Below are 23,337 nucleotides of genomic sequence, written 5' to 3'. Positions count from 1 at the left end.
GTTCTTCCCACTGAACACCTACAACTCTTGGTTCAACACGAAGGGGACGAAGTGAAAGAAAACCTAGGAAAGGTGGAAGTGGATTCAGGCATCTGTGTTCTATTGTTACTTGAGACTGCTTTCCAGCTTCCACCTGTGGAAACAAAGCATTTGCGAGAATTCTAAACAGGCTTTATGTCTAAAGCTAAGGAATCCTAAGAGCAAATCCCATGGGGGCCTGGGGAGTGGGAGGACTAATGAAGTAGAAGTACCAGGAAGACACGGACCTCATGCTCAGTCCACAAAGCTAGGTTTTGCTGAAAGGCAACCTGGTTTCTTGTGTTCCTGAAGTAATAAGTCACGGTGGGGGCAGCTCCAGGTTTATAGGCAACACTCCTAACACTGAAGACTCAGGCTGTTTTTTACCCTTGCAGTCAAAATCCAGCCACCTTGGCCTTCACCTACAGGTGAAGAACAACCTCATTATTTGACCCTCTAGCATGAAGTCAGAGTAGCTTTGATGGCCCTACATAGACAAGTATTGAGAACTAGGGCGAATTGAGTTTGAGAAATCAGTTATCACCTCAGAGAGTAGGACTGAAAAACCTTCAGTCAGGAAAGGGGACTCAAGACCATAGCTATAGTATTCTGGTAGAATACTGTTCTCTGATGAATGCTGTGCATATAGTTAAGGTGAATAATGGAAATCATTGTGAGCTGAGGAATGAGACACAAAACACAAGGGAGTCTGCTAATGCAGTCTTGAGGGCAGTTTCATATGAAAAAGGACTTATTAATGGATTGAATGAGAACTCTCAGGTCCTATTTTTTTTTTTTTTAAAGATTTTATTTATTTATTAGAGAGAGAGAGAGAGAAACAGCATGAGAGGGGATAGGGTCAGAGGGAGAAGCAGGCTCCCCGCCGAGCCGGGCCTATTTTTCTTTATAGGGGACTTTGAGCTGGAGAACAGGATGCCAACAGACTATTGACTTTTGCCCCAGTAAACATGGTTTGGGAGAAGCTACCATATACATGATTACCCAATAAATTGTTTTCAACAGTACACATTATATAATCTGGTGTTAACCTGCAAGTCTTCCTATAGGGTCATTCCAGCTTAAGCTGGCCTGTTAAGACTCAAAAAAGGCAGCCAGTGCTTCTTCCTTCTAAATGAGATAAGGAGTGCGATTCTGAGGTTTTTTTTTTTTCTTTTAAGAATTATTTACTCATTTGAGACAGAGAGGGAGAGAGCAGGAGCAGTGGTGAGAGGCACAGGAAGCGGGAGAAGCAGACTCCCTGCTGAGCAGGGAGCCCGACATGGGGCTCGATCCCAGGATCTGGAGATCATGACCTGAGCTGAAGGCAGACGCTTAACCATCTGAGCCACCCAGGCGCCCCTCAATTCTGATTTTTAAAGACAAAACTTCAGATCATTTCCCTCAGGGAACCTACTGAACCTCACAGGTCAGCTGATTGTAAATGAGAAGGAATGAATTCAGGAAGAAATAAACACAACAATGCCATTCACTTCATTCACACACTTAGCATATGCAACTTTAATCAACGAAAAGAAAAAGTCCCAAATGTACAAGTGGAAAAAAAAAAAAACTGTTGACACAGGCTTAACTAATATCAGCTACTTTTATGTACAGCTGTATAAGTTCAAAAAAGCTATCCTATATGTATATACAAAAGTTGTTTATACACAAGTCTGTACATAGGGTCTATACATTTATTTCCTCAGAACCCTTAGGTGCCACCTCTTGGTGAAGACACCAACACTTCATTCACATATCTTACAAAAAAAGACTTTCCAGGATTGACAACACTGTGCATCCTGTGTTCAGGCCATGTAGGCTCCATTCAATTGGTTACGATCCTTCCGTCAATGCAGACCACACCAGGTGCCTGGGCTTCCCTAAATAGCTTTGCAGAGTGAGTGCTCCAAAGTAAAAGTCCATAAACCAACCCGAGATGAGGAAGCAGAGTCCTAATCACGGTGCTACCACAGGTCCAGGCATAGGTGAGCCTGCCTGCCCTGTTCATTGACGGTACTCCAGTTCATCTACACTGATGACTTTGGCAGGCATGGAGGGCAGGGGCTGCTGTAGCACATCTGAACCAAACCATTTGGCGAGGCCCACTGGGGAGCTGCTCCTCTGGCTGGGGCGATGCTCCAGCTGGGAGTGTACATGGGGCAGGCCTGACCTGGTGGGCACATTCTGAGGGGTCGTCTGAACGCTGACAGCTGCTGCCTGGGAACCAGAGCCTGGAGGATGAAGAACTATGGGGATAAGAAAGAAGGTGATCAGAGCACATGCAGAAAAGTAGTTCTGTATCAGGCCTTGCCTCCCTCAAATCCTATCCATAAAACTCCGAAGAGAATTCTGTACTGGAGGATTTATTCTAGGGCTTCCTTAACTCCTTCACAAAATGCCAAAAGACAGTACCCTGGAAAGCAGAGCTATTCAGAAGCATCCTATATGACATGACCACTACTTCCCCACGACAAGCAGCCACATCACAGAAGTACTAACATTAGATGGTGAGAGGGCACCTACTCTGGATAGTGTCTATGCTAAACCTGTCAGGATTCTCCACCTTAAGAGGCAGAGGACAAAAAAATGCCAAAGCATAGTCAGCTCTCCCACGGTCTTTGTAGGGATAGGAATTCAAAATCCCACAGAGGTTGGTTTACTTCATCCTATTCTCTGGTTATCCCCTTGTCCCGATCTTGCTAGGGTAAGTTAGAGAATGAATCATGTAATTCATCCCCTCTACTGGAAACTGGTCCAAAAGCCTGAAGCCTATTCAGGCCATCCCCAGCTCCCCTGGCCCATTCCTGAGCCTACCTGAGCGCTGTAGCTGCTGCTGCATCATTGCCAGATGCAGAGGTGTCCCAGGGCGAGGGTTTAGGAGAGGGTGACTAGCTGCAGGCAAAGGGTAAAACGGCTGACCCAGGATTGGGCCAGATATTCCCTGTAAATGAGTCAGGTCCATTCCAGGAGGAAGCACACCTGTTGGGCAGGAAAAAAAAAACGTGAGAAGTAATCAATCTGCCTGGAAACTTTCAAGCTTTGCTGATCTACAAGTTTTTTAACAATGAGCAATGCTCTTAAGCTAGCTGCTTCATCTTTTAATGGACTAAGGGATAGTTTGGATTATTCCACGAGTTAGATGGAAAATCTAGCAACATTTTTCTAGGGATAAATAACTTCTCACAGTATAGTACTTCTTCAATTCTGGCAACTATTGTCATGCCAGGTCAGAAACTCACCAGCTTGGAGCAAACTTGGAAGATGCTGTGGATGTACTCCCTGGGTCAGCATCCTTTGGACCAACCCTGGGTGAAGCTGGTGAGCAGGCCGAACGATTGGGACATGGGGGACAAGGGGAACTTGGTGGACAGGGCGGAGAAAAGGTGTTCCTGGAACTGGGGATGCCAAAGTGGGTGTTTTTCTCCCAGTTGCTTTAGGTCGATAATCTTGCTCTTTGGTGTAACGGTTAGTCTGAGACAGTGGGGTAGAACATGAAGACCGCTGCAATGTTGAAAGTTTGGGATTTGTAGTGGGAGAAGAGTCTCGATCAGCATTGGGCACAGAGTTGGATGACAGCAGGTTCTCTGTAAGGCAACCAGACAAAGAATATTTTGGTATTGGCAAACTTCTCCCAAACATGGTCTTCCCAATGATCCAGCAAATCTCATTTCTTAGAAAGTTTACAGTCCTGGGCGCCTGGGTGGCTCAGTTGGTTAAGCGACTGCCTTCGGCTCAGGTCATGATCCTGGAGTCCCTGGATCGAGTCCCGCATCGGGCTCCCTGCTCAGCAGGGAGCCTGCTTTTCCCTCTGACCCTCCCCCCTCTCATGTGCTCTCTCTCTCTCATTCTGTCTCAAATAAATAAATAAAAAATCTTAAAAAAAAAAAAAAAGTTTACAGTCCTTATTTGATCCCCTCAGCAGATTTAGAGGCTTGTATCATAGGAACCATCATTTGCCTTATGAACAGGCCTAGTCAAGGTCACAGGGGTAGTTAGGGACAGAGCTGGAACTAGACCCCAAGATTTCTAGTCTCCAAATGCCTCGCTGGAACAACGTTTATTTTTCTTACAATCCTCCCAACCCAGGAATAGCTATGGGCAAGTGAACCTGGCTTAAGGTCTGGTGGTCTAACTTAGGCACCTTGCTCTGCCTGCCCGTATGGTTGTGGGTCAGATCTGTGTGGGAGCTAGTACTGTCCTAGTCAACTGTTTGGGATTAACATGCATTTTTTAGCCTAAGGGGAAAATCAAATGAAAGTAAAATTATGCAAGTCCATCACAACAGAAATTACAGTCTAGTGAAGGAATCTGAACTGCCTTTTAGTAGGACCAATAGGATTTCTTTTGCCAGAAGCTTTCTCACAGGCAAAAAGCTCTCAGACCAATACTGTAGACTTTTGTAAACCTAACTTACTAGAATCTATTTCACCACATCCTTGACAGTCCCAACTGCAATTCCTAAAAGCCTTGCTCACATTTTCTATATACTTTTTAAAAAAGATTTTATCTATTTATCAGGGGAGGGGCAGAGGGAGAGGGAGAATCTCCAGCAGACTTCGAGCTGAGCACATAGTGAGCCGAGCACACAGCCGGGGCTCATGACTTGAGCCGAAATCAAGAGTTGGATGCTTAACCGACTGAGCCACTCAGGAGCCCCTTCTATATACTTCTAAAAGGCTCTCCACACCTTATGCTTCACCCACTGCTGGATTTTGTTGGACACTTAGTCTCCATAGGCTAGAGAGAACGTTTCAGAAGTAAAGCTGGTTGTACCACATTAATTTGCCAAATAAATGTACTAATAATTCAACTTTGAAGCCTCAATAAGGATTCTAAACTAGGGGCGCCTGGGTGGCTCAGTTGGTTAAGCGTCTGCCTTCGGCTCAGGTCATGATCCTAGAGTCCCAGGATGGAGCCCTGCATCCAGCTCCCTGCTCAACGGGGAGTCAGCTTCCCCCTCTGCTCCTCCCACCAGCTCATGTTCTCTCTCTCTCACTCAAATAAAAAAAAAAAATCTTAAAAAAAAAAAAAGGATTCTAAACTAAAACTCTTCTTCATACTAGCACTCATACCACTATTAGATTGGTCAGAATGTCAAGTGGCCAAGCAGCTGTGAACTGGTACAATGCCTTTCTCACTGTCAGACACTGAACTGTGGTCCAAAGCAGGCAGGGGTTTTCCATAGGGATTTGCAGAGAATAAGGTTAGCTGGTGAGCACTCACGCCCATGCTCTGTCACATACTTTTTGGGCAGTACATCCTCAACAGCTCTGCATTACCTTCACTGGCCTTCTGAGTGTCTTCTTTACTGTCACCAAGAGCTGCTTTTCCAGATGTCGGCTCCTCCTTGCTTTTTTCTTTGCTCTCATACATCTTACGAATCACTGAGGTAGGGGTGAAGGAAGGAGAAAGCTGTAGAGAAAAACAGTATTAGCATGTTCTCTAAATGCCTTTCCTAATCAAGCCAGGCTTAACTGGTCAAACTACTCAATAAGCTGACGAGTCCCCTTACTGGCTACATGTGGCAGAGACCAACTCCAATGTTGGGTGTCTAGCTGCTGGAGGAAAAGAAACAGGATGGGCCAGACAGGTGGTGCCCTAAGTGTATCATCTCTTGCTCACATCAAATTTTCATCAAAACCTAGATTTAGCTCTAGCACAAAGGTAGTTAAAGCACAGAGCTTCAACCTACCCACTCATCTGTGTCTGTGGTGATAGGGGCCTACCTATGCAGCCCCTGCTTCAGCCATTTCCCTAGCCTGGGATTAGGCTGAGAACACAGAAGAACATGGCCAGAAGTATACCCTAGAGCAAGAGCCCTTCCAGCTGGGAAAGGACAGTTCAGAGACAACCTCAGAACCTAAATTTCTCTATATTCTTAATGAATCCCATCTTAACTTCGCTACCAGAAAATGCACAATTATCTTAACAGTCTCCTCAGCCCCTAGGATTCACCTTTTGGGGTCATTTGTTCCCATCTCTTCACTGCCCATTTTTACTTTGATGATTTTATTGTGCATGTGACTTTTCTCATTAATCCTAACTCCTTGATGGCAGGAGACAGGGCATGAATTAGGAACAGAGAAGTCCCTTCTAGACCCTGTCTTCAAAGTGCTTGGTGCAAAGACCCACTTGGGCTCCTGAAGCAGAGTAACAGTTTTTCCCCTTGTCTATCAGCTTTGACGAGGCGATAGAGGTTTCTGGGGGATAAAACTTAAAAAAAAGCTAATATGAATGAGTCCGTTGTAAAACTAGATTTAACAACACAAATAAGCAAACTCCTTTGTCCTAGCTTTAATTCACATCACAGACCTGAATCTATGAAGTCCCCACCATGTTTCACTGGATTCCCCATGATCCAACCCGTTCACCCCATCCATCTCACCTTTCACCCCTATCATCCTCTACTCCCCACTCCAATTGTTCATTTGTTTGAACATATTATATCACCTTGTATGTTTTAGCCCATACTCTACTCATCTATCTGCTGGAGCATACTTTTCCCAATGTAGGGGCTTCACTAGAATCCTAAGAGTTAGACTGTATCCTGAAAAGGGAAGATCTAATAAATAAGCAGGTATGAAAGACTATTAAGTCAGTTATTCCTATGAAGGCACTTAAGGACATTTTGGGGTACACAGTGATACAATATAAGCACAACCAAACGGAGAAGCCTTAAAGTCACTCACAAAAGCAAAGGTCACTGACCATGCTTGTGATGGAGGCAGCGGGGGCAGGGGAAGAGGAATTCCCTCGGTGCACGGGTGCTGGTGACTTGGTCACTCGCTGTTGCCTGTGAACAAACCAAGTATCAGTATGGGCTCCAAGCTGCTCAAACTCCAAATCCTAAAACCAAAGAATACTCAAGACCAGCCTAGGACTTTAATATCCCATTCCCTCATCCATTTCAATTTTCCAAGCATTTATTAAGTGCCTAACGTATGCAAAACCACATGCTACGTTCTGAGGGAAGACAAAAGATTAAACATGGTCCTGGGCCTTGCAGGAACTCTTGTCTAGAGGAGGGACACTAACCAGGGCGAACTAAGGCATGTAGATATTAGGGGCGCCTGGGTGGCTCAGTCGTTAAAGCGTCTGCCTTCGGCTCAGGTCATGATCCCAGGGTCCCGGGATGGAGCCCCGCATCAGGCTCCCTGCTCTGCTGGAAGCCTGCTTCTCCCTCTCCCACTCCCCCTGCTTGTGTTCCCTCTCTTCCTGTGTCTCTGTCAAATAAATAAAATCTTAAAAAAAAGAAAAAAGGCATGTAGATATTAGATAACAATAAGGTGAAAGGGAAAATGAAGTATATATAGAAGGAGTGACACGATACTCTTAACTGAAGAGACTCCAGGAAAGCTTCTCTGGGAAGAAGCTGCATTAAATTGAGTGTGATCAATGAGAAAGCTGTAAGATGGAGAACAACGATTCAAGTAGAAGGATCAGGTTCAAGGCCTTGGGAATGTAGGGTTATCCAGGGCTGGTGTATAGTTTATTTGTAGATTATGTCGGGGGGTCAGGCTACGAGTCTTCATTCTGTGGGCCAGGCTGTGCTCCAGAGAGTAGGGAGCAATACTAACTAGCACAGGGCCTGGCAAAGAACTGCTGCTATGTAAGACACTGTTTCAAATCAGAGTACCAAGAGTTTCAGCTATTTCAAGACCTAGTAACATGCAACATTCCCCATCACTCCTGGTCCACACACAAGGTTGATCCCAGGCCTCCCAAACTCTCAAACTCCCGAAGATTAAAAGAATAGACTTCCCTTTTCTCCCCATTCTACTTATTTTCCCTTCACTTGGAGAAAACAGGAAACAGTTGAAGATGTAAAAAGGCTCAGAGAAGAATGAATTATATGAGCTCACTGGTTAATGAGAGTTTCACTGCATTTCAGCTATCAGACCTTATACCACGAGGGCCAAAGCTTTAGTGATTCTGGGAGTCCCTAAATCATAAGCAGATGAGACTCCTAAACCCATGGCTTCTTTCCAATCTACACCAGGTAAGCCCCACCACTGCCATTCTGCAAATCTGAGCATGACAATGAGGGAGAAACAGATCAGTAGTACTCTGAGTGATCAGGAGGAAAACCCCAAGGCTGGTGGTTCTGCACACCTATCATTTATTCCTTCTGATGAACATACTTGAGCATGCTCTATGTGCTGGACACTGGCTAAAGTGCGGGGGATACAGCAACAAACAAAACAGACAAAAAAATCTCTGGCCTCATTACATTCTTTTGGTTGCAGGGTAGAGGGGTTACTATGGGCAAAAAGACAAAAAATAGTAACCCAGAAGGTGGTAAGTACAATTAAAAAAAAAAAAGACATGTCTGTCGGAGGACACAAGTGTATACAGGGTGTTCAGGGAGGGCCTGAGAGGTTGACATTTGATTCAAACAGCATGAAGGCTCTGCTGACACTGACTCAGGTCTACTTAGTTTTTGAGGAACTTGTATTTTAAAAAAAATCTAAGTTTCTATATCTGTAAAATGCAGTTATTTATACCATCTACCTCACAGGGTTGTTGCCAAAAGCAAATAAAATTCTGGATAGCAAAAGTGCTTTGAAAGTCAATAAATCAAGTCAATGAATTATTAAGAAACTACGTTACAGAGAGAAATCCAGTGAGAGTCTCAGCAGACCAGTCCTGAGCTCTCTGTTTAGGCTGAGGGCTACTGTGTATAGATAGAATACATTTATGCACGAATATAGGGTACTTACTGGTTTCAGTGTTTTCTGAAAGTGTCAACAAAACCAGCTGAAGACAATGAGACACTGATACGACAATTTTAAGAATCATATAAATATATAAGTACTTCTTAATTACCAAGTATACTGCTTGGGCAGGACTTAATGTTCAGGGATAAACATTTTGGTGATAAAACTGAAAAAAATGAAAGTGGTATTTACTTTTATTTATTTTTTTAAGTTTTTTTTTTTTTTTTTTTTTTAGTAATTTTTAGTTTAGCAAAGTACACCCAACGTGGGGCTCAAACTTATAACCCTGAGATCAAGAGTTTGCAAGCTTTTCTGACTGAGCCAGCCAGGCACCCCAGTATTTACTTTTATATACTTATTTTTTTAAGTTTTATTATTTATTTAAAGATTTTTATTTATTTATTTGACAGAGAGAAACACAGCGAGAGGGAACACAAGCAGGGGGAGTGGGAGAGGGAGAAGCAGGCTCCCTGCTGAGCAGGGAACCCAATGTGGGGCTCGATCCCAGGACCCCGGGACCATGACCTGAGCCAAAGGCAGATGCTTAACGACTGAGCCACCCAGGCCCCCCCCCCCCCCCCCGCCCCGCTTTTTACTTTTAAAGGCTGGACGGGATCTGAGAGAGGGAAGAGGTATTACCAGGACAGGGCACAGAGGGAGCTTCTGAGTAGCTAACAGAGGAGTCTGTCTTGTAATAAGCTACACATTTGTTTAATGCAGTTTTCTGTTTTATTTTATAATAAAAAAGAACGGTATTGCTGCCTCTTTCCCCTACTTTACGGTTCATATTACTACTTGTTGCAACTATTGGAAGGAACAGGAGGAAACTGAAGTCGGTAATCATATGTTTATAGCTTTGATCAACAAACCCATTAGCTCTGACCAACAAATAATGGATCAGCAAACCTGCATTAAAGGACAGTTTGGTAACTCAACAAGGAATATGTAGGGGAGGAAGCTCGGCGGAGTTTTACTTTTCATCATCTCATAACAACAAATACGGAGCTCTGCCAGCTAGCTACATTTGTATAAATGAATGCTTTAAATCAAGAATATAAATAAAATTATGTAGAATGAAAAGCCTACGCTCCTGCAGAATTCAAACGTATCACTTCCTCTACAGCACATCTGGAGACGGACTTCTCCCCATAGATTGTACAAACCTATCAGTGTGTACCACAGAGTTTTACTGTGGATAACTAATTGCTTATCTGTGGAAAACTAATTTGCAAATCCCCACAAGGGTAGGATTAGTTAGTAACTTACCTGTTTCTGAATCCATCTCTGGTTCTGTCCACCTGTGGTTTGCCAAAACCAGGCTGGTAGAAGTTTGCTGCCTGCACTGCAAGGTCATGTGGCAGGGCCAGCCCCTCCAAAGCTGCCTGTTGCAATTCTAGCTGGCTCATCTGCTGAACAGAGGCGGCAGAGGAAGGTCAGCAGAAAAATGGGGATAGTCCATGCATTTTTTACAGAGGTCTCTCTTCACCCTTAGAAAGGTATGTTTCAAGCAGCAACTGAGAGAAATGAGGCACTGCAAACCTGACTAAATTGAGCTGCCATCCACTCAACAGGATTTTAATGAAGTATGACTTTATTCACCCATCTTCTAGCTTTTACTGAGCTCAAATTGTAGTTCAAAACCACTTCCAAGCATTGCAACGATTCTCCATCCCACAGTCAACAATAAGGATGAAAAGTAAGCAAAAAACTTAGAGAAAAAGCTCAGACAGACCTGGGCCGTGACAGGGCTCATGGGTTTGCGCATGCCTTGGAATGGATCTCCAAGTAGCTGCTGTGGTCCTGGTGTGAAACCTGATGGGAAAGTTGCATATCAGTGAGTGTGAAGAGAGCACACATCTGTGAGAGAGCTATCAGCACTACTGCATGCTGCCTCCTGTTGAACAGCATCTCCTTGAGGCAAGTACTGACTTCTGGGCTGATCATGTCCCTCTTCTTCTGTGCCCCCACACTGGGCTATGTGGACCTTCATCAGAGCACTTAATGACCCAAATTACTGGTGTATTCATCTACCCCACTAAGCCGTCAGCTTTGTCCCTTTCAGAGCTGAGACCTCTATCTGAGAGAGAAGTGCTTTTCTAGTCAATGATATGGCTCATTATCACCAAGCCAGCTGATAACCAAAGTAGAGTACAGGGCTTTGAGGCTTACACTCTTCCCATCCTATCTCGCTAACTGGGGAAAGGATAGTACAAAAACTTACTCTGAAGGTATGATGACTGGCAGGGGCCAGAGTGGCCAGCAGCCTAAAGTGATCCAGGGTGACAGGAACACTGAGATTTTACATAACACTTATGCTAAGACAGCTTTTAGCCACAAGACCTTAGAGTGGATTATGTACCAACTTCATCAAGTTGGTAGAGAGCCACCACCCTGACTTCTACTCTATCAAGGAAAAACCTAGGAAGCCGAATCAACTTCTCTGAATTCCCAAAATAAGGAACAAGACTAAAGAGCTAGATCCAATTTATACAATTTTGATCAATCTTAGGAGAAAGAACTATGAGTATATTTATCTAGAAGGGCAGCCAGATAAACTGTCTTCTAATTTTGGGCCTCACCATCCCCCCAAAAAGGCATAATAAAATCACATTTCTTTTTAAGCTCTTTAGGGATGCCCATGAAAAAGACGGTGCAAGTTCCAGGGGACAAGTATAACCTTTGTGGTGGGGTTGGGGGAGAATGGACATACATCTATGCACAACAGTATTTACCAATTGGTGATGGTATTCTAGGACGAAGGTAGTCTGCTGAGGCTGCTCGTGTCTGAAACACCTGTGACAAGGGAGGAGAGGGTGCTCTTTGGCCCAGTAAAGATGTTGTAGGCTCCAAACTCCCCATAAGGCCACTGAGAAGATTGGAAGAAGCAGGTCTCTGAACTGGCGGACCCAGAAGTTCCTAAGGGCAGAAAGAGTCATCCTTGTGAACAAACCTACTTCTTCCTCCTAGTCAGAGGCTGTGAATTATGGATTAACTTTTGGAAGCCAACGATGAATGTCCCTCATGCTCCACTGAAGGACTTTGGCACATGTACATGCAACACATTTCTGTCATTGTTCAGCTAGCAACATCTGCTTTAAGTTAGTGCTACAAATATAGGTTAGATACTTTCAATTTCTATAGAAATTGCAAACCTGTAAGCTGGAAATCAAGGGCTTACTTTGTCATCTTCAGCCACCTCCCCACCCCACAATGAGATTAACAGCAACACAGAACTATGTCAGGTAGTAACACTGTATTCTCGATTGCCAGGCCACATGGATCATTCTCTAAGGCCCAAAGCTGGGCCAGTACACAAAACTGGTTCAAAGGACTAGTGTTCAGGACTCCGAGGCCTTGGTATAAGATGGTGAAGTACCTGCAGGATGTTCTTAGGGACTGGCTGGCCTGGAATCTCAGCAGGGGACATCAAATGGCTTTCAAGGTTTCGCTAAAAAAGTCAAAGGAAAACTGGTTTTAACCTTCTTACATACTTAACTTACAGGTTCATTGGGGACCACAAGAAAGCATTAAAAACTCCCCAGGGAGTTAGCACTTAAGCAGAATGATATCCAAGGCACAGAAAACTAACTTAGATCCACTTGTTCCACTTGCTCATCACACAGGTCCCAAAGATCTGGAAAGGGAAAGAATCTTCACATGTATATGCAAAGTCCACTCAGAGACTCTCAGATGGTCTTTTCCTCCCTGTGGCAACCCTAGTGCATGTCACTGTTTCTAACACTGTGACCAAAAGAAGGGAGAAAGAAAATGGTGAAATACAGGAGCACTTCTTAAGAAGCCACAAGTAGGAAATTGTGATAATTTACAGATTTTAATTTTCAAGGCAACCTTTGCTACCCATTATCTTTGAAACAAGATTTATAGACCACAGATAGTAGTTAAAAACCTAGTAAACAACATGAAAGTTTGGCCAGAATTGTTATATTTCAGAGTTTCACGTTTTAGGAAATTTTATTATTTTTAAGCAAGCTGTTCCAAAACGGCTCTCACATATGGGGCAAAATTCAGATCCTCCACTCTTTGTTCTTTTAATGCAGCAGCAGTTATCCAAATGACATCACCTCCTGCACTGCAGGACATCCTTGTGCCCGTTTAGCTTTGCCTGAAATGCTTTCTCTGTTACAGTTTCCCCTCTACTAGATGAAGCTGCAGAGGTCCACAGCAATGTCCTCAGGCATGACAAAGAGCCCAAAGATAACCCAGTGTTTTATTGTTGGTTTTAGAATTGGGACTTTTTTTTTTTAAGTAGGCTCTACACCTAGCGTGGAGCCCAACTCGGGGCTTGAACTCAAGACTCTGAGATCAAGACCTGAGCTGAAATCAAGAGTTGGATGATCAACCAACTGAGCCATCCAGGCGCCCCTAACTGCAGATGCTTTTAATAAGAGATCTCCTCAAGAGTCATTTAAATTCCATCTAACACAAATGGGCTACTTTACACTACATGGCTGACTATATTTGGATGCTAGAGCCTCTACAATTCAGTTTGAAATGGAGTTTAGATTGAACCAGTATGTCCTATTTTGGTGACAAAACAACAGGATTGAACCTACAAGATGGAGGCAGATTAGAAGTAGTATACATGACACATATAGCCATAGTAATTGAAGACTTGATTTTAGAATAGACCATGACTTAACGACAACATGCAAATTAAGCAATTTTGGGATAATATCTGGTGTGCTTATTACATTACTTTCCTTGTTGCTTTTCTAGGTTAGGTTTGTGTTAACTTTTTGTGTCGCAACTTGAATTATATCCTCCATCCCTTTACACAGGTGTTTGAGGCTCACTCCCTTGGCCAGATAGATTTCAGAGCACTGAAACCTCAACATCAAACCAGTCACCCTCTCAACGCAGGGTCAACCGTATCAGTATCAAACCCTAGCATCGATCTGAAACAAAATGTTCAAAACATCAAGTAAACTACCGAATCCCCCTGCTCCCACTTCTTTACTCATTCGCACTAAAAGAAGCTACTTCCAGGATTTGACCCAAGCTACTTATAAGCACCTAATCACCAAGACCCAGATGAACGAGAAAAAAGGACAGTTTGCGATCTTTTAATCTGGTCCTCATTTGAAAAGATCTGTATCTAATAATTCATTGTATGGAAATAACTTTTAAGTAATTCATTACGACAGCGGTTTAAGAGAAACCTTCCCCTATAACTGGCATGGTGCGGTCAGATGCAAAGACGTAAGTCTACCCGAGGTGCCTCCTTTCAGAGGTAGAGTCAGTCCTGGCAGTAAGGCCAGGAACAACGGCACCTCTGCTGGAATCTATTGCCAACTGCTGGTCAGATAAAAAACACCGGTTTCCTTCCCTTGGTACGAGGCAAAATGAATCATGACCAACTACTGATATCATGACCAACTCGTAGCTCCCAGAAAAGATGATGACAGAAGAAAACAAGAGGCAAAATTCAATTCAATAAATTTGCTGTAAGTTAGCAACAAGAAGAAACCTATGTTTATGTTTTTATTATTCAGGTTTGCCCGGCATCCTCTATCACCTTTATCATCAAGGGATAGCAATATTGACACATAGGCCGTGGCTGGGAGCCACCGCTAATGTGTTATGAGAAAGACCAGTATGTGCTACGCACCTGCATTTACTGACATGCAGTCACCGCATGCATAACCCAAATTTGTGCCCCAAAATGTTTTTACGAGTCACAGCTTTTTCTATTTAGTAAATTGACAGAATGCAATGGTCTTGAAAAATCCATCTTAGATATTTTATAAATGATACGTACAACTGCCAACTGCCTAATCAAGAAAGTAGGTAATTCCAGGTATATAGGGATGCTTAAAACATGTGAAAAGAAAGACTTTACTATAAAAACATGGTGAGTTATTTTGGCTTAAGTAGCTGAACAAACTGAAAACTTTCTCTGGAGCGCATCCAAAAAGATATTTTTACACCTTTTTTTTTTTTTTTAAGCAATGACTTAAAGTTATATCCAAATCTTTCAAATCGTTACACTGTCACCCATAAAACATATAGATTAACCACACGCCTGCTTTTTCTAGTAACAAATAGCACAGTGATAAAGAACACACAAAAGCATCAAGGATCAAATGACTATTAAAGAACTTCCAACTTACTCAGAATACCATTTTTTAAGTCCATTTATTATAGTGGGAAGTAGAATAGAAAAGGAAAAGGAGAAAAGGCTGGGGTTTGTGCCAAATACTTACGCTGACTTTGGGCTGAGAAGGCAAAGTCCCACTTGCCTTCATGGTGCTCACTAGTTTGTTGAATGCGGTCATATCTCCATCTTTCTTGAGCTGTCGATTGCTTGTTACAGCACTCAGGGTCTCCTCTAAGTGTTCTGCCATGAAGGGAGTCGAATTCTTCACCTGCTGGTCCACCTTCAAGCCCTTGAGCCCTGCTTCTACCTCTTCCACTGACAGCACAACTCCTGAATGCGCTGAAAGATTGAGAAAATCCAGATCAAGCCAAGCAAGGGAATATGTGGTAGGAATACTCTTCGGCTACCATGATGGTTAAAGTGAAAATAATTTCACAGTTGAACTGAGGTTGTCAGAAAAGGCTGATACCAAAAACAGACAAACTGAAGACTCTTAAAATCATGGTTGCTCAGTGGAAACAAGGCCGTCATTATGTACTTAGGAAGAGAGGGCATAAAATAAACCTAAAATGTTTAGATGCTAGAAGCTGGGGGACCACAACCATGGGATGTTATGCTTTAAGACTTAATAAGATCCTAATGTGCATCCTGCAGGAGGACCTCTCATAATGAGTCTTTTGGAGACTTGTTACCAGGGACAAGAATCCCAGATAGCCTAACATCAGCAAGACTGCTACCTGCACTATGGTTATTTTATTACTAAGGTTTATGTTGAGGGCGCATAACCTAAGCAAGAACGTGGCAGATTGGGGCAAAGGTGTGAGAAGCTGCCAAGTTATGTCCAGGAGGACTACAGCATTAACTGGAGTATAATGATCAGGCTCCAGGTAAGGAGAAGGACTTGGAGGAAAAGCCCATGACCCATTAACTACTAGATTCTCAAGGAGGTGGTACTGTTTGATAAAAATTTTGAAATACATTAAATAAAACCCACTCTCTATTTGACTTTTGATGAAACAGCAGTATGTTAGAACCAACTGCCTTAAGACTGAGATCCACACTTTTTCAAATGCTTAAAGCAGACTCTTAATGAACACTTACAGCTTTCCTTAAGCTTTTCTTTATTTGCAGAAAGACTGGAAAGGAGAGGTTTTAAATCCACTTTGGCTTTCTGTAGCATTTCTAAAATATCCACTTTATTTTCAGCATGGTCTTCCAGTGGGATAGGAGCAAAATAATTCCCCGAGTTCTGCCCAGGAGAGAGGATTGCTTGTTCCAGACCTAATATTGCAAGTAAATATATTCATTAATTAACTGGTCCCAATAAAGCACAGAAATAGATCTTCAACAGTATTAAAAGGGCACAAATTGAAGGTTTTTTGTTTTTTTAGTATCCAGAGACCTTTTAACCCTAATGGACCCTAACACAGATAGAACGAACCATGTCAGAGAAGGCTCAAAACCACCTTCAAAGTCAGAATCTGAAGCCATTTTACCTGCTAGTCTCTCCAGTTCTTCATGTGGTGTTGACCCAAGACTGCTGGATCGGCTTCCTGATCGGCTGGGGTTAGAGAACCACCTACTGAACCGACTGGCAGAGACTGACCCTTCTCCCAAAACATCTTCTATCATCTAAAGGGAAAGACAAAAGGAGCTAAGATAATGGTTTCTAGGTGAAAAGAATAACAAGGTTCAAATTTTTAAAAAAGGTCACTTACTTTGAAACTTCCTTTGCTGCTGCTGACCTGAAGGTAAACACCCTCAGAATTTACGATTTTCAACATCTTTAATTTTTCTTCCCCTCCAGGGTCATTTCTGAGTAACCCAAAGGTGGGTGTTACTGACCATGTACTTTCTTAGCATATAATGAAAAACCTCCGTGTCACAGAATATGTTTTGGTTTTCTATCCTTTGCCTCATTAGAAAATCCACGAACTATTTAATGTTAATGTTCTCAGAGGACATAGTTTCAAAATCAAAATCAGCACCACAGTAAAGCATTCCATTGCCAAGCTGATGAGTGGCCTTCAACTAAATATCAAGTATGGAGAGATGATGAAAGAAAGCCCTCGCTTCAAACTTCAACTTTCTCAAGGTTGTGATGAACATCATAAAATTCAATGGTGACAATTTCAGAAGCTAAGAAGTGGAGTTCATAGAGATCATACTTCCAGTCCAAGTTTAGAAGTGTCAGAATGTGAAAGATGAACTTTTAACTGATCTCTAATATCTGTTTGAACTTAATAGGGAGTTTGCAGGTGTTTGTTTTCTTTTAAATCCAACCTCAATAGTTTTCAGTTTAGTAAGAATAATTAATGTGCTACGATCAGAAACAATTTCTCAACACTATTTCATAATAGTAATTTCCATTATCAGTCCTTAAAAACTAGATTGACGCATTAAAAAGAATATTTCAATTCTATTCTGTCATAAATCCAGTTAAATATCCAAACTGATCTTTATGCAGTGTTCTTATCAATATTTAGAAAAGACAAGGTAAAGCAAATGTCAATCCAAAAAATGAGGCACACCTTGAAAGGCATAAACTTTCATTTCTATACCAATGATAAAGAGAAAACAGGTTTTCCCCCAAACTGGTACATGGATGGCAAAGTAGTGACAGTTTTATCTACAGACTAGAACCTACAATTTCCAGTCAAAATTCAGCAACAACAGGTTAGATTTATTATTTTATTCTCATCTGGAAGAATTTTCTCATAATGTACCCAAACTAAGCCACAAATATTTGCTTCTCTTGAACACAAGAATGAGAGATTTTAATTCATGACACTAATTTATTACTTGTGGTACTCCTATTCAGTTTCAATCACTCACTTGTACACTTGCGGACTTTCAACTGTACTAATTTTGCCAAATTTAAAATATAAGAAGTTTTATCAGTAAACGCTTCACTGTGAAAAACTGAGAATCGTATCTAAAATATAACCACCTTAGGGATAAATAGGAATTATTTTAAAACTAAAAGCTATAGTCATTAAAAAGGTTTTAAAGTTGAAAAGAATGTGAAATTGTACAAATAGCCAAAAATCTCTTTGCATTTTAATCCTTTTATTTCCTCTGATCATAGTGTATCCGAAAAAAGAAAGAAGATACACAAGAGGAACATGAAAAAGTAAAGGACATGAATATAAAGTATATGGACATTTTCTAAAGATGGGACAGTAAGACAGTCATTTCCATATTTTGATCAGTGACCAACTTTGTTTCTGTTAGAGCTGTTTTATTATAGCTACAACATAAAAAGTAGAAATAAAATTTCTCTTATACACATTTAGTGGAAATGCCAATTTCAAGAAACTAAAGCATTTTAAGCCCCAAAGGAATCCTAAGATGATTTATCTAGTCAGTCATTTTTTTTTTTTTAAAGATTTTTTATTTATTTGACAGAGAGAGACATAGCGAGAGAGAGAACACAAGCAGGGGGAGTGGGAGAGGGAGAAGCAGGCTTCCCGCGGAGCAGGGAGCCCGACGCGGGGCTCGATCCCAGGACCCTGGGACCATGACCTGAGCCGAAGGCAGACGCCCAACGACTGAGCCACACAGGCGCCCCTCTAGTCAGTCATTTTTACCACACAGCAAGCAAGGACGATCTAACAGCAGTGAGATTTCCTGAACCTTGGTACAGGAAATGGAGAGGTGGGCCCGCTGCTCTGACTTCTCGGTCAAGACATCCTCTGCTACGTTCTTGTTAGCCATCAGCTGGTCAAGATGAGGAGCCTATGAACTGTAATCTGGTATGTTTAAACTGTTCCTTTTGCATTTTTAATAACATTTTAAGGTAACTTATGACTGTTAGTCTGGTCCTTCAAACAAGGTCATTTAGACAAATCATATCTTAAGATTCATAGTATTCTGTCAAAAATATACTGTAAAATATTTTCTCTGACAATTACTAGGTTTTACTGATCAATGCTCTTCTAGTACTTTCCAGTTTTATGGAAATTTCTTTAGTTCTGTATTTGTTTCACTCCAGTTTGATTTTGGGGATTTGTAACAAATGTACTTAAAGATACACATTTTCGGGGCGCCTGGGTGGCTCAGTCATTAAGCGTCTGCCTTCAGCTCAGGTCATGATCCCAGGGTCCTGGGATCGAGCCCTGCATCGGGCTCCCTGCTGCGTGGGAAGCCTGCTTCTCCCTCTCCCACTCCCCCTGCTTGTGTTCCCTTTCTTGTTGTGTCTCTCTCTGTCAAATAAATAAATAAAATCTTAAGAAAAAAAAAAAAAGATACACATTTTCTTCTGAGTACACTTTTGATTATGCCACCAAGGTTTTTCTATGTCATGGTCCTTGTTTCATCCACTCTAAATAGTTTATGATTTCCACCCTGATTTCTTTTTCTTCATTCAACATACGTAAGCACCTGTTATGTCAGGTGTTGTAATAAGACTTGTGTCATATCCCAAATAAACTTATTTTTAATTATTAAACTGAAATTATTTGCATATGTGATCCAAATTGTCGGTCTGAGTAGGTTTTTATGACTTTCAACTTCTAATGTATTGCAATGCTAGTAGACAGAGCCATAATTCTGTTTTTATCTATTAATACCTAACACTGGTGGAGCTTACTGAGTGCCATATACTATTTCAAGCACTTTATATAACATTTGTCAGTCGATACTCAAATCCTATATAGTTCTTATTTTTCCTAAATGGTCATTTATTGAGCATAAAATTAGAATTACATGGCACAATCTGGGCATTTGTTTTTAATGGATCCCAGTTTTGCTTTTAAGTGAACCTACTATAGAATATACACCTTAATGAGCAGGACCTTCATGAAAAACATGGACACCTCCTAGCCTAGCACCATCTACTGCTCAGCGTTAGCCAAATTTTGGTTGAGGGTGAGGGCCAAAAAATAAAATACTGTGAAGCTGCTATACCTCCTTTTATGCTTTAAAGGCAGTATAGTTATGGGGAATTAAAAAAAAGACCCTTAACTGAAACTGCCATGAATCAAAATTCAGTGCCTACCATTCACTGGATGTGACTTTGGGCAAGTTATTTAAGCCTCTGTGCCTGTTTCCTCATCTGTAAAATGGAAATAGTAATCTAATTTAAAAGGGTTTGTGAGCATTAAATGAGTTATTGTATGTAAAGCCTAAAACAATCAGCACTCTAATGAATGTTACCTATTATTAAAAGTTTAGTTTTGAATTCTTCTTCTGTGTAAGCACACGGGTTAAGTTTCACAGGTGCTCACTTTTGGAGCCAAGAATAGGCCTATACATTTTGACCTTTTGCTATGAAAACTTTTTACAGTAAGATTTCTGCCTAAGAGTGAAGGGGGGGAAGAAAAAGCAACTAATGTCCCCCTCAAAAGCTTAGACTTTTCCACCAAGGAAATTAAGCTCCTGTCTGCTCACGGTGAGCCAAAGGACTGTTACTGACCAGCTGACTATAACTGAGGTATCTGACTAGGAGACTTACAGTTAAAATTGCTGCTAGAACTTAAGGAACAGAACCAACCACACAGTTGCCAGATGATTTAGAGCCACGCTCCACAAGCTCCTGAAGGGCGCTCTAGACAAGTGTGCTCTTGGACCACGTGCAGAGAAGTTCAGAGAATCAAAGTAAATGCTTAGACACTTTTATACCAATTTGGCACTGCTAGGACTTTGTACTTTATACTAAACCATTGGTCCTCATGGACTGGAAATATAACTTGGCCCCTCATCACAGAGAATTTCAGAAGTGCTGCCCTAGAACTCACCCGCGACCCTGTACCTATGCAATGTCTGCTCACTTATTCGGGGGGCCATCTTTTGGGGACCGAGGCCGCAAATGACAAAGAAGCCAAGCCAATGTTGTCTTTCTGTCATGCCCAGTTCTCTCTGCTCACACAATAACCAAACAAGGAGACACTGTGGTTAAGCAGTAGAGTCACTTAAATTCCATGAACCACCAATTTTAAAGGACTGGTCAAATGTATTTGCTGTATTTGGTGTTGTAAATGGGACATCTAGAACACACAGATGCTTTTGGGCAAATGTGGGTTTTGTTTTTGTTTTGAGAGAGGGAGAGAGGGAGGGAGGGAGAGAGAGAGGGAGGGAGGGGGGAAGGGAGAGAGGTGGGAAGGGAGAGAGGTGGGACAGGAGCAGGGGGAGAGAGAGAGAATCTTAAGCAGGCTCCATGCCCAGTGTGGAGCCCGATGTGGGGCTCAATCTCACTACCCTGAAATCATGACCTGAGCCAAAATCAAGAGTCAGACGCTTAATCAACTGAGCCACCCAGATGCCCCAAATGTTTTTTAAAATTCTGTTTCATCATGGGCCACCTGGGTGGCTCAGTCGGTTAAGCATCTGCCTTCAGCTCAGGTCACGATCCCAGGGTCCTGGGACTGAGCCCCGTATTGGGCTCCCTGCTCAGTGGAAAGTCTGCTTCTCCCTTTCTCTCTTCCTCTGCCCCACCCCTGCTCGTGCTCACTCTCGATCTCTCAAATAAATAAAATCTTAAAAAAATTGTTTCCTCATGATTCTATGCACTGTTTCAATAACCACAGAACAATCTCGTCAGGGTTCTATCTTTTCTCCAACTTGTTGAGGCTATAGTCATCCCTAAAGGACCAAAGGGCATAGGAGCGAGGGCAGGCAGCAAGTGAAGATTTGGGATGTCTTACTGCTTCTATTTTGAAAGTCGAGAAAGACTGGACCTCAATAGTTTAACAGTAACACTGCTAGTATTTCAAGGTGCTTTTCACTAAAGGTTTTCAGAACCATCACACCACAAAGTTACCACCTAACTAAGTCAACCTTATGCAAGGAATACACATCAGCATGATGCTAATCACCAGTTATAAAAATCCACCTCCCCAGCAAATCTTTATAACAAACACTTAACTATTTAAAAATAAAAGCAGACAATGTTCTTAACATCTGAAGAATTCTTAGTCCAACGTACCAGCCTAGAAAAAGAGGTAACCGGTACAGAATTCTCACTTGGTCATTTCCACGAGGCCTCTAAAACCAAAGCCACGAAAACTCAAATAATATTAAGGAATAAAAGCCCCAAACCCCCAAACACATCGAGCAAAACAATACTTTAAAAAGAGTATCTTAAATCCTCAGGAGAGATTTAACCACACAGTCGCTCCACCTCGTTTGTCAGCGTGCGGCTACACTCACCGAAGCCAAGCCTGGCACCTTATCAAGGTTAAAGAACTCATTAAAGTCAAATTCTCCCGGGGACTGCTCAGGCAAGACGGCGTCCCTCGGCACCTCCTGATCAGCAGCAGGCTCCTGTGCCAGGATGACCTCCACCTCATCCTCCTCGGCCACTCCTCCATTGCATTCGACTGTGCCTGAAAACAAAATCAGGACAAAAAATGGTCTGATCAGCTGAACCGCTCTAGACTTGTTCTGTGGCCCCAGCCACGTTCACATGTGCAGAAGAACCACAGACAACTGTAAGGGCACACCTCGTGGGCCGATGCAGCATTTGCAACAGTGAAACCGCTCCTTTCCTATGGGAGCCAGGGGAGAGAAAAGCCTTAATAACCAAGCCGGAACACCAACCCAGTGCAGGAAGGATGGCGGTCCCTCTGCCACACATTCTTCAAGTTTTCTGTAATGCAGCACATTCTTTTTCTAGTGGGTGTTTTTTTTTTTTAAAGATAGTTTTTGCAAGTCTCTTACTGCTTAAAAATGGAACCAAATTAATTTGGCCCTGCCTTCATCCACGTATCTGCACCACCACTTTAAGCCAGGGTTTGGCAATCTAAGGTATTCATGTGAAACCTAGCAGGAGGGCAATTTTCACGTGCCTACAGGTTGGTGGTAGCGCATCCTTCAAGGCGAAGCTCAAATGTTACCTCTTCTGGGAAGCCTGATCTGCCTACCCATTTTTACCATGCCCAGAAAAATTAATCACTGCCTTCTCTATAACCCTTGTGTTGTCTTTCAGAGTACTTATCACACTGTATTATAATAGTTGTCTAGTGAGACTGAGCCCTCTGAAGACAGGTAATCTGCTCTACTCAGTTTTGTCGTACTCGGTGGTGCCTGGTAAATTTAAAACTAAGTATTGTTCAGCTATTGTTAGGATGTGAAGGTAAGGTCTAAGTGAAGCTACCAACTGTTAACATTTAAAGCAACTAATACCTTCGGTTTAGTTGGAATACGAGCAAAAGGCAAAATACTTAGGATAAAATTTTTTTTTTCTTTTAAATAAGTGCACTGAGAGATACTAGACATTCAACTTTTTGATGTGAAGAACAGGACTCCCAAAGCTCCACCCTGCAAAAGCACCTATGTAAGAGCTGCCTGTAGTTTCAAGATCTGTAGCAGACATAAGTCCTCCTGGGGGGGAAAAAAAAGGCCGTCTCCTGGACCCATCCCTTCTTAAAAGTCTTGTTATTAATCAGACCAAGAGACTCTAAACGCTATCAGCTGCTTTCATTCCAGTAATGGAATGCTAGATAGCAAAGCAGGGGACTATAACTGAAGGGTTAAGTGGCTTGC

At 42.3% G+C, this 23,337-nt stretch overlaps 1 protein-coding gene across 6 annotated transcripts in view; it reads right to left on the bottom strand.

Moving 5' to 3' along the window:
• Nucleotides 1-1,508: 1,508 nt before the first annotated feature.
• Nucleotides 1,509-23,337, bottom strand: part of EIF4ENIF1 (eukaryotic translation initiation factor 4E nuclear import factor 1) — a 45,864-nt gene continuing 24,035 nt past the window's right edge. For 4 of the 6 annotated variants that reach the window (XM_078060752.1, XM_036074584.2, XM_036074586.2 and 1 more), the window contains exons 7-19: nt 22,003-22,178; nt 16,350-16,485; nt 15,955-16,134; nt 14,960-15,192; nt 12,112-12,183; nt 11,468-11,651; nt 10,468-10,547; nt 10,002-10,144; nt 6,727-6,811; nt 5,298-5,430; nt 3,258-3,602; nt 2,833-2,997; nt 1,509-2,264 (exon numbers count right to left, since the gene is read on the bottom strand). In XM_078060752.1, the coding sequence (XP_077916878.1) occupies nt 2,023-2,264; nt 2,833-2,997; nt 3,258-3,602; nt 5,298-5,430; nt 6,727-6,811; nt 10,002-10,144; nt 10,468-10,547; nt 11,468-11,651; nt 12,112-12,183; nt 14,960-15,192; nt 15,955-16,134; nt 16,350-16,485; nt 22,003-22,178 (2,174 nt within the window). In that variant the 3' untranslated portion in view covers nt 1,509-2,022. The remainder of the gene's footprint in view (nt 2,265-2,832; nt 2,998-3,257; nt 3,603-5,297; nt 5,431-6,726; nt 6,812-10,001; nt 10,145-10,467; nt 10,548-11,467; nt 11,652-12,111; nt 12,184-14,959; nt 15,193-15,954; nt 16,135-16,349; nt 16,486-22,002; nt 22,179-23,337) is intronic. The other 2 variants (XM_078060751.1, XM_078060753.1) reach the window with 2 other exon arrangements.

The sequence above is a fragment of the Halichoerus grypus genome, chromosome 13, assembly GCF_964656455.1.
Source record: "Halichoerus grypus chromosome 13, mHalGry1.hap1.1, whole genome shotgun sequence".
NCBI classification, from domain to species: Eukaryota; Metazoa; Chordata; class Mammalia; order Carnivora; family Phocidae; genus Halichoerus; species Halichoerus grypus.
The sequence above is the reverse complement of the archived record's forward strand: the minus strand, read 5'-3'. Positions and strand labels throughout refer to the sequence as shown.